This window comes from Suillus bovinus (assembly GCF_016758785.1).
Source record: "Suillus bovinus strain UH-Sbo-P2 chromosome Unknown EDB93scaffold_32, whole genome shotgun sequence".
In the NCBI taxonomy this organism is placed as follows: Eukaryota; Fungi; Basidiomycota; class Agaricomycetes; order Boletales; family Suillaceae; genus Suillus; species Suillus bovinus.
Window position 1 is genome coordinate 348938 of NW_024542088.1, and position 10404 is coordinate 359341.

General features: G+C 47.9%; 4 protein-coding genes across 4 annotated transcripts; 3 read left to right on the forward strand and 1 right to left on the reverse strand.

Annotated features, from left to right (window-relative positions):
* Window positions 1–710: 710 nt before the first annotated feature.
* EDB93DRAFT_1149373 (uncharacterized protein) lies at window positions 711–1885 on the forward strand. Its single transcript, XM_041449623.1, has 2 exons — window positions 711–1127; window positions 1176–1885. The coding sequence occupies exons 1-2, from the start codon at window positions 1065–1067 to the stop codon at window positions 1731–1733; spliced, it is 621 nt and encodes a 206-aa protein (XP_041307220.1). The 5' UTR covers window positions 711–1064; the 3' UTR covers window positions 1734–1885.
* Window positions 1886–1914: 29 nt separating this feature from the next.
* On the forward strand, window positions 1915–3589 carry EDB93DRAFT_478914 (uncharacterized protein). The gene is made up of 5 exons (XM_041456510.1): window positions 1915–2165; window positions 2222–2256; window positions 2316–2774; window positions 2833–3201; window positions 3264–3589. The coding sequence occupies exons 2-5, from the start codon at window positions 2230–2232 to the stop codon at window positions 3471–3473; spliced, it is 1065 nt and encodes a 354-aa protein (XP_041307221.1). The 5' UTR covers window positions 1915–2165; window positions 2222–2229; the 3' UTR covers window positions 3474–3589.
* Window positions 3590–3655: 66 nt separating this feature from the next.
* On the forward strand, window positions 3656–5495 carry EDB93DRAFT_1086397 (ribosomal protein S5 domain 2-type protein; the record flags this gene model as incomplete). The annotated part of the gene is given in 8 exon segments (XM_041445968.1): window positions 3656–3900; window positions 3960–4116; window positions 4168–4527; window positions 4573–4753; window positions 4811–4988; window positions 5008–5047; window positions 5103–5229; window positions 5284–5495. 8 exon segments carry the CDS (start codon window positions 3656–3658, stop codon window positions 5493–5495), a joined length of 1500 nt encoding a protein of 499 aa, XP_041307222.1.
* Window positions 5496–5687: 192 nt separating this feature from the next.
* Window positions 5688–7583, reverse strand: EDB93DRAFT_1149380 (transmembrane amino acid transporter protein-domain-containing protein; the record flags this gene model as incomplete). The annotated part of the gene is made up of 9 exons (XM_041449624.1): window positions 7481–7583; window positions 7335–7429; window positions 7075–7219; window positions 6816–7025; window positions 6737–6763; window positions 6185–6684; window positions 6047–6133; window positions 5905–5995; window positions 5688–5851 (listed from the first exon to the last, which is right to left on the reverse strand). Coding segments are annotated over exons 3-9 (1095 nt in total), but the record flags the coding sequence as incomplete, so codon positions are not given.
* Between the last annotated feature and the right edge of the window lie 2821 nt (window positions 7584–10404).

Consider the following 10404-nt stretch of genomic DNA (forward strand, 5'->3'; position numbering starts at 1 on the left):
AATAATATATATCAACCTCAAGAGTTCCTGACTCGGGTTCAAAGACCATAATATTTGTACATGCGCAGTGGAAATCTGAAAGTCTCAGAAGAGATATGTTCATTGCTCGTCTCAAATCACAAGTAAAGAAAAACAATTCGACACACCAATATGTACTGGAGGATATAAAAAGGGAATGCATCCGATGGTAGATGTAGTATGTCCTCGTATAATTCGTCAAACTTGGCCTGGGAGGTGCATCAATCTCATTCGCTAATTCTGCCGAATCCTGCGGTATTCTTCTTGCATTTGGCGTACTAGTCACTGAGGAATTCTTGAGCCACGAAGGTCGACGAGCAGACAAGCAATATGACGAGGCTGACCTTCTCTGCCTTAGATACGAGCTTGGACGTGTGAGCGCCTGCAGCTTCTTTGAAGAAAAATATGCAAGACGGTAGCTATCGATGGCAATCCAGGAGGCAACAATCAAGGCGGCAGAAATTGTAATAAACTGAGATAGAGAATTTAGTTGCATAAATATTGTAAAGACTGACACGCTTAATATTTTCACGAGTGTAAGCGTGAACTGAGAGGAAGGACGACACGTTATACCCTAAGATGATTTGTGCGCGCTTGCCAAAATATACGCGATCGTCAGTCACGTGCGTGGAAAGTCAACGGAGTCGACTGCGCTTCCTTATGTAACAGCGGTTAGGCACGTCATGCATCGTCCGAGACTTCCGAGTGTGTTGTATCCGACGGAACTTCATATCAACTTCCGTTCACAGTTTTAAGGACGGCTACCGAAGGCTATGTCTATTCTAACTCTCCTTCAAACTTCATTATCTCAACACCCACCAGTACTACTTTGATCATTAATCGTCCTATCATGCTAGAGAAATTTACAAAGAAAATCGTCGATTCGTTATTGCGCTCAGATAGGGGGAGCAATGATCTGGATGGACAAACGGTGGGTTGTCGTATTTCTTCAATTGAAACATTCTCATGTTCAGTGTGGCTAGGCTGAAATCGAGTCCAATGGCACCGACATTCGTCCTGATGTTGACAGTCACTGGGCGTCTGCCATGGCAGACACAATTCAAGTTTTAGGTTGCGGCTGTATCTGGTGTAGGAGAAATACCGATTTGGTGAGCACTCTCATTAAAATTCTCTGAGACATACTCAAGTCTGTGCAGGACGAAGACTCGGTGGAAAGGGAGCAGCTGAGTCAATCTCCACATCCTCGCATCCGCCCACGGAAGGTGTGCTATTCGCCAATGGCTACGGAAAGCGGGGTTTTGGAGGTGTTGTATCCACCATCATATCTTGACACTCCTACGGTTCTCGACCCTGAGGCTGGTCCTCCTGCTTATGAGCTGCGACCCACAGTACCTCCAAACACTCCGCAAGACCAACCACCCTTGATTTCTTCTCAGGATGGCGGTGATCTCGTCCCGTTTACACCTCGCCTTCAACAACTCGCTCCTGAAGGTGTTCCAACTCATTCTGCGGACCGTGTATCATCATTCCACTCGTCCCATACTCCCCTTGACCCAAGCGCACAATCTCATTTTCGTCACCCATCACCGCGGATTGTCCGACAACCAATCATTGGCCTTGGACTGGAGTCTATAAATGGAGACGGTACTGTTGAGCCTCCGGCATACAGCCGGTTCGATTCTGCACGGCCCCGGTTCCCAGCTGCTTCTGACATCCTGGGACCGTATCCACATATCTCAATGCTTTCCTCATGATTTAGAGGGTTTGAGTTCCCACACGAGGACTTGTGTAATCTTCATGTATCAAAAGCATATCCGATGTATCCCTAGATCTCATTACTCTCTACATTGCTATGTAGGATGTTGACTCCTAATTATTTCTGAGTCCTGACTCAGTCATTGATTAAGCGCGACGTGTGATAATTCGACTGTCACGTGACTCTCGTCTAACTCGTGAATCGTGAATTCCAATAGGTTCACGCCGTTGTCCTTAACTCTCCTCCTCCTCGTGTTATCACTGTAATACCACCAGAATTCGCGTGCACAATGTCACATCATATAGGCAGCACTGTCTTACACTCCGTCAGGCGAATGGCTACGCTACACAAACCTACGCTAACAGGGAAAAGGTGTGCTGGTCACATCGGACATCATTCAACTCGTTAACGCGAAATTCCAGTCCTACAGGTATGAATCTGATACGTTTCTTCTCATGCATGCTTAACGCATGGGATCTCCACTAGCTATAGTTATGTTGAACATGGGGGGACCTTCGACGGTACGTGCAATTTTATTTGTCTGCATTTCTCTTATGCCATGCTAACTACTCTCTCACAGGTACCAGAAACCTATGACTTCCTCAAAAACCTATTTATGGACGGCGACTTGATCCCGTTGCCTTTTCAACGTTTTATAGCTCCTCTCATTGCCAAGCGGCGGACACCTCAAATCGAGAAGCAGTATGCTGACATTGGCGGTGGTTCTCCCATTCTCAAGTATACAGAGATGCAGGGTGCTGGTATGTGTGAACTTCTGGATGAGCTGCACCCAGAAACTGCTCCGCACAAACCTTATGTCGCGTTTCGTTATGCGAACCCGCTGACACAGGAGACTGCACAGAGGATGAAGGCAGATGGTGTAAAGAGGGCAATTGCATTCACACAGTATCCACAGTACAGCTGTAGTACAACTGGAAGCAGTTTGAATGAACTTTTCAGACGAGGGAGGGCAGGCGAGATGGGTGACATCGAATGGAGCGTGATAGACCGCTGGGGTACTCATCCAGGATTCATTGAGGCAAGTTCATATTATCGTGTACATTTTGCAGGGTGCTGATGATGACCATTGATGACAGGCTGTTGCACAAAATGTCGAGGCTGCCTTGGCCAAATTTCAACCATCAGCACGCTCAGACGTGGTCATTCTGTTTTCGGCTCACTCATTACCTATGTCGGTAGTGAACCGAGGCGACCCATATGTTCTTGAGGTTTCCGCATCTGTCAACGCCGTTATGGACAGACTCGGCCACTCAAACCCATATCGTCTTGTTTGGCAGTCACAAGTTGGACCTTCCGCGTGGATGGGCATGCAGACAGGGGAGGCTATCAAGGGTCTTGCTCGTCTCGGAAAGAAGGAAGCCATTCTAGTCCCTATTGCCTTCACGAGCGATCATATTGAAACACTCTACGAGCTGGATCTCGAGTATTTGAAAGAGGGAAAGGAGGTACGTCGGGCCACGAGTGCATGCTTCAACAACTCACCCATGTGTATACTACTTTTTCGCAGCTGGGGATGGAGATACATCGCGCAGAGTCATTGAATGGATCTCCTGTGTTCATCCGTGCGTTAGCAGATATTACTGCACAGCATCTGCGTGACTATTCTGCGAGGAGGGTTGGGCCTACGAGCGTGCAGATGGGGCTTCGGTGCCCGGGCTGTAAAAATATGACTTGTAGCCAACAGAAACATTGGTTCGCCCGTGCTGGACGTTCCTAGCCGTTCATTACATATGACGTAGAAAAGCTGCCTCAGGCTGTTTTGCCAAATCACGAATCGCGTGATTCTAAGGACCAATCAACGCGTTCCCCGAACAATCACCAGACCCGAGTACAGCTGCTGACTCAGCGACAAGCCCTTATACTTAACCGTATGATGTCTCTGAATGCACAAATGACACCATGTCTCCTACAACAATCGTATCAGCGCCGGGAAAAGTTCTAGCAGCAGGAGGATATCTTGTCCTCGATCAGCAATATCCAGGGGTAGTGATCTCTACATCTTCGCGATTTTACACCGTTATCCAGCCTTCGTCGGGTTCTGCGAATCAGATCGTGGTCAGATCTCCCCAATTTCATCAGGCTGAGTGGAGATATACCGTGAACTACAATGCTGCAGGCATTCAGGTAAACCCACAAGAGGACAGGTGAATAACATTTCTTTGACATCTTCACCTTGATCACGCCTTACATTTCTCTTGATCAGTATTGGGGGGAAGAATAAATTTGTTCATCTGGCCCTCCAGCACACTTTGAATCTCGTATCGGAGATTCATTCTGTGGCCCAAGTGCAAGAGAGGCTTTCCAATGGTCTCGATATAGCTGCTGTAGGCGATAACGACTTCTACTCTCAGCGCGCGCAGGTAAGCATCCTTGATGTTACAGTCATGGTAGAAATGTGACCGCTGGCACAGCTGGAATCGTTAGGTCTACCTAGAACGACGGAATCCCTCTCGCAAATCACCCCTTTTTGTCATAACGGCGTGAAACTGACCGATGTGCACAAAACCGGCATGGGGTCCTCCGCCGCACTTATCACGTCGCTCGTCTCTGCGCTGCTTCTTCACTTCGCAGCCATAACTCAGACAGATTTTGCCAACCTAGAAGGGGATGGCAGACGCCTCGCCCACAACGCTTCTCAATTTGTACATTGCCTTGCCCAAGGCAAAGTAGGCAGCGGATTTGACGTGTCTTCCGCGGTGTTCGGCAGCCAGATTTACAGGCGATTCAGCCCTGCTGTTTTGGACCCGCTGATGAAAGGCGAAGTATGTCATGTTTGGGGTATTTCCGCTTCTAGCGTCCGCTGATTCTTCTCTTAGTTTGCGACAGGCACATTGAAGAACGTTCTGACTTCCAGTGCCTGGGACTATAGTTTCCGGCCGATTCAACTTCCCCCGTTAACCAGACTGGTCCTGGCTGACGTTGAAGCAGGGAGTGATACACCTTCTTTGGTTGGCAAGGTGTTAAAATGGAGAGCGCACGAAGACAGCTGTGAAACAGGTACGCAGTAGAGCTGTAAAACGCAATTGGATACCTCATTCTTATCGCCTCGTGCAGCGAAGGATCTATGGATGCAGATTGATGAATCAAACCAATCCTTAGCACGGCAGTTGGATGCCCTTTCGCAGTCATATGATCAAGACAAAGATGTATACAAAGAGACCGTCAGACAACTTGTTTCTCTGCCTGCACGAGAAGTGAGTAGGTTCCTTTCCTGCACACCTTGTTCCTTATTGTGTATTGCAGTGGGAGAGTATCTCAAAAGCATTTTATAATTTGCATCAAACTACTCAGGTAAGGAAAGTTCCTCGCCATCGCGCATCAAGTCGAACATGCCCTTTCTTTCTAGCAAATACGTAACCTCATGCGGAGAATGGGCGACCTTGCTGGCGTTGAAATTGAGCCTGAGCAACAAACCCACCTACTTGACCAGTCGATCGAGCAAGCGGGCGTGGTCGGTGGTGGTGTACCAGGCGGTTAGTTATGTTTCTTCAGGAGCTGGACTATATCTTAATCTGAGAATAACACAGCTGGCGGATATGATGCCATATGGCTACTAATCTGCAGCCCGCCAAGTCTTCCGGACGAGCAGCAACCCTTGCGCCGAGTTGAATCAGTATGGAGCACCTTCGATGAATCCAATGTGACCCCTCTTCTTGCTCAAGAAAGTGTCGCCAAAGGTGCTCGCGTTGTGCAGCTCGACGAAATACCAGGGCTCAGAGAAGCAATTCAACGGCAATGATCAATTTTAAATAGACGTCCTTATTCCAGTGTTCGATCCGTGCATTATGTCCTACTCTAGATGTATGAATGTGCAAGCCTGTGACTATATTAAAAATGAAGACTATGTCATACACATCTTTGGTTGGCCCAGAGGCATGTACGCTCTTTGGATCACCTGAAGGAGGGATACTGTCATCACAGCCACCCCAAACGCAAGGCAAACTGCAGCTGGAAGCTTCGCACGGGAGTACCACGGAACACGTGGATCGGTCAGTTTTAGGTAGCATGCAGCGGGAAATATGTACGCAAGCGCTGTGGCTGAGACACCGCCGGTGATCTCCAACGTGACGCCCAGATCGCAGGTGATCAACGAGACTGGTTCAGGATCCGCGTTAGTTCTAACTGTGGTGATTGGCATAAGGACTTACGAAGCATCGATGCGAAGAGAATGGTGGAGGTGAAGAAGACGTGTCGCTGAACATTATAGCTTTCGTGAGAGAAGAAGTACTGTTCAATCACCTGAAACGGTCGAGTTAAACTTTGTCCTGGACCTGCATATCGTCAATTTACTTCTCTGCAGACAAACAACTCCAAGGGTAACGTCGTAAACATGTTCAGCCCGAAACAGAAACGGGCAACGTTGATCAGCGCATCGTTCTGTTTCGTATATATCAGATGTCAAGCATTCAATATTGCAGGAAAGCTCACCCCGGAGAAGTTATTCAGTATATTCCCCTGAGTTCTGTTTGTAAAAACCCAGAAGCCTGATATAGCCAAAGTACAGCACGCCACGAGTGAGATGAGCGTCGATATATGCGTCACTTGAGCAAATCGATCTAGGGTGGGGGTCTTCAAGCTCCCGTAGATGAGTAAACTATTGTGATGGCACACAAATGCAAAGCTCATAACACCGATTGCCTGAAAGACCCCCGGGCCCCAAACAGTGAGGCGTTTCGACGGATCGCCCTTGAGTTCGGGCGACACGTGCGATCCTTCAATCAGGACCGCTGAAACGATGACGAGCATGCTGAACAATGCAAGCCCGGATGCACGTGAAAGTTTGTGGATGTCGCGGTAGAGCGATAACGGATAAGAAACACACGTTGTGCACAGGGTGATGATGAATTGGCGATTGGTGAAGAGTGAGAGAACAGGTATCGTGTGCAAAGTGGGGAATATTGAACGAATGACATGGGGTATCGTATCTCCTGGAGAAAATGTAAGGTGGAAGTATAATACACTAGGAAACCCTGCACTTGCCAATAATAATACCAAATGCACACATCCCTAAAGGAACAATCAACCGTAAAAAACAGCGACATAGATACGAGTTACTCACCACCAAAAGCAAATGAGAACTGGAAAAATGAAACGGCTGCGCGGCCACTGGGGCCGAAACAACTGTTCATGACTTCGATGTAAGATGTTCTGCCGCTGAGCTTGGCGTTGATTACAACCAATCGGATAGTCCAATCGGTGACGGCGCAAATAACGACCAGAAGAACGATGCCAAGAAAGAAGCCTGCTTGACTGACTGCGTACGGCAAACCTACCACATTATTAGCCAAAACTATCGCTGAAATTGCAACCTAACAAACCAATAATTCCTGTCATCAATTATCAGCACTTTGGGCATATGAGCAGTTAAAGGTTTACCAGCTCCGAGGATTGAATTTGCCATATTAGCAACCGAGTTCAGTAGACCTCCACCTGACCATTGTTTTTCAGCGAGGTCATCAAGGTCTACGTTCCTACGTTCTCCATTCTCCATATTATCTGTTTCATACATAGGAATAGTTGTATCTGGCGTTCTCCTTGCGGCAGAGGCATCCATGAGACCAACAAGTAAAGGCATGGTGCGTTCTCGTCCCGTAGCCCCATGAGAGCGCCTTTGTTCGCGCTGGATTTCAGCTAGTGAAGCATCATCAAAGTCGTCCGAGTCCAATTCATATTCTGTCCAGGCGCTGATAAGGTGTGATAAATTATGAGCAGGAAGATACGCACCCGCTTCCCGGCTCTGTATTGTGGACCGTAAAGGTGGACCGATGACCTGCACTTCTTCCTGAAATCTGACACCTGGTTCTGTCCTCCGCACTGCCGACCAGGGCTCTGCACCATTGCTTTCTGAGTCTTCGTCGTCTACTGAAAAGACAACTTGGTTTGAATCCGCTGAAACATCCTCATGTGAAGCATTCAGCAGAGGCTGCCTAGCTTCTCCGTCTGCTGCCTCTCTTGCTCTTGAGTTTGCGGCAAACATCTAGCACTGTCCAAGACCATAAGCCAACTGAAGAAAGTACCGTAAAACGTGTCAGTAAGTTACAAGTTTGATGCAGAGGCGAATCTAGCAACAACAATAACTGATGACCTCGGTGAATGTTGCTTGAATGCTGTATTTGTTTGGCCAAGTCCGGCTAATTATTTACTGATCAACATTTGAATGCGTACTGAAATTCACCTCTTACAGACTCAGTGCTTGTGCTCCGCGCTCGCACTGCTCGTCAGGATGTAAGCGCTTAGCCTTCAAGCTTCAGCGCTCAGCTCCAAGATGTTGATCAAGTCCCAGCAGCCCTCGATTGGCCCTATTGTTCCCCTGAGCATGTTCTCATCTATGATGTGCCCGTGAAGCACACCGATTGGTCTACGTAAGTTCTTAAATCTGTTTATGTGTATTCATTTCTGTTCATGCAGGCTTCATCTACGGCCACCGTCAGTCTGGATAACATGCTTGGCAACTGCGCACAACCACACCCTCTGGTGTCAACCTACACCACCTGCATCCTAACAGCCCTCCAACTTGCTTTCAACGGAGTCTCTGCCCTTTTTCTAACGTTCTCTGTCTCGCGGGTGTTGTCATTGTGGTAGTAACGCTTCTCACTGGTTGTACCATTTCCAAGCCCAACATTCCTGGTGCTCTGGATCATAGTATATGTCAATGTGCGTTTCTGCATTGCAATTACAGGCTTGTGTGCTCACAGCTACTATGCAGCCCATGTGCTATGGTTCCGAGGCTCTGCTGATGAACAAGTTTCACGCTCTGAATGGCACTTGCTTTATGCCCGGTCTCACGTTATTTCATTGCAAGACAGGCAGACCACTGCTGATTTCCTCGTGTCTGGTATGTTCCATGTTGGTTTGACAAGATTTATCTGTTTATGCCATGATTTTCAATGACAAACCCAAGGAGGTGAATGATTTATGACAGTTTTGAAGGCGAACATCTGAGGAGATGGCTGCTGCATTCCTCACTTCCTCTCTTGGTCAGGAAATCCGTGACTCCATTGAGCACTACTGCTCCCATAACATTGGGAAGCCCAAGTGCAAGGATGTGTACAGCTCATAAATGCTTTTTTGCTCCACATGGTGTTCTCACTAATCTGCAACACACTCTAGATCCTACTCATGCAATACAGTGGTCATTGTTACAATAACATTTACTCCTATTTCTTTTTCTTTTCTTGTAACTATGCCGCCGACTCTAGACTCATCGAGACCCGGCTATTCTCTTATCAAGCGGGCTGTCCGCACTTCTCTTCTATCTTGATTGTAACATAGATACTATCTTGCGCCGCATGGCGGTTTCACCTATCTTTGCTATCTTGATAGGTTGTACTCTTCTCCTATCTTTGTTACCTGTCTTGTCGCGGCTACGCCGCTTCCTTTTACCTATATAAACCCCATGTACCATAGATGTATTCCTTAACTTAATCTACTGGGTTTTTCCCTTGAAACCTGATCTACTAAGGTCTCCACCCTTAGTAGCCTGAACTCTGATTCTAAGGCAGTCACTCACTGTCTTAGCCTGAAACCCTTGATTGCGGTAGAAGTGCTAAAACCACTCACCGCCTAGGCAGAAGTGCTAAAACCACTCGCCGCTGATCCTGCATAGAAGCCGCGGCTCGTGCAGTAGGAACCACCAGAAACCTTCCTTGTATTAGGAAGGCCGACGAACTGTTCGCCCGACAGGTCTATCTTGACCGGCAACAGCAGAACTATCCCAGTCGTAACAAAAGATTAAGTTTCTCACCCAGTACCTGTTTTCCAACAGTACTTTGACACCATTGATTCGATAACTGCGAACATCCTTGCCGCCGCATTCGGAAACATGTCGGGACACTCCGCATCATCCAGTGCCACCGCTGCCGCAGCAGCAGCAGCCGCAGCCGCCCACAGACCAACTGAAATCAAGATCGGAACCCCACCGACCTTTGATGGCAACGAGAAGAACGCAAAAAGCTTTTTGCTCTCGGTTGCCGCCTACCTCGACATCAACAGTGAAATCTATGACACTGACAAGAAATGCATCATTTTCGCCACATCTTTCATGAATGAAAAGACGGCGTTGACATGGAAGGAGGACTTCCTGACTCTAGCCCAAGACACCACGAGGCTAGACAAGAACAAGCAACCCATTGGGTATGGAACGTGGGAAGATTTCAAGAAAGCCTTCCTTAAGGCATTCACCACGGGAGAAGCGGCCACCGAAGCGTGGATCAAGCTTAGGACCTTCAAGCAAGAAGGGTCTCTAGAAGAATATATCGCGGAGATTAGACATCTCTTCCAGTTAACCAGTCTCACTGAAGAAGGATCTAGAGTCCACTTCTTTACCGCCGGATTGAAATTCGGAATTGCCAATGCTATCTACAGAGCAGGCAATATCTCGAAGGACTTCGAAGGAATGGTCAACACGGCCAGAGAGATGGATAACGCCTATCAGCAGATCATTGCGCTAAGGCCCAGAGTCCACAACCAGGGCCAGAAGAAGAAGAACCGGTTTGGACCTGAAAGGTACCAACCGCGTGGAGACAGAGACTCCATGGAGGTCGACCGCCTCTCAGACAAAGAAAGGGCCGAACATATGAGAGCAGGCAAATGCTTCATATGCCACCAGACTGGCCACAGAGCCAATGATAGGGAACATCACCCGAAAG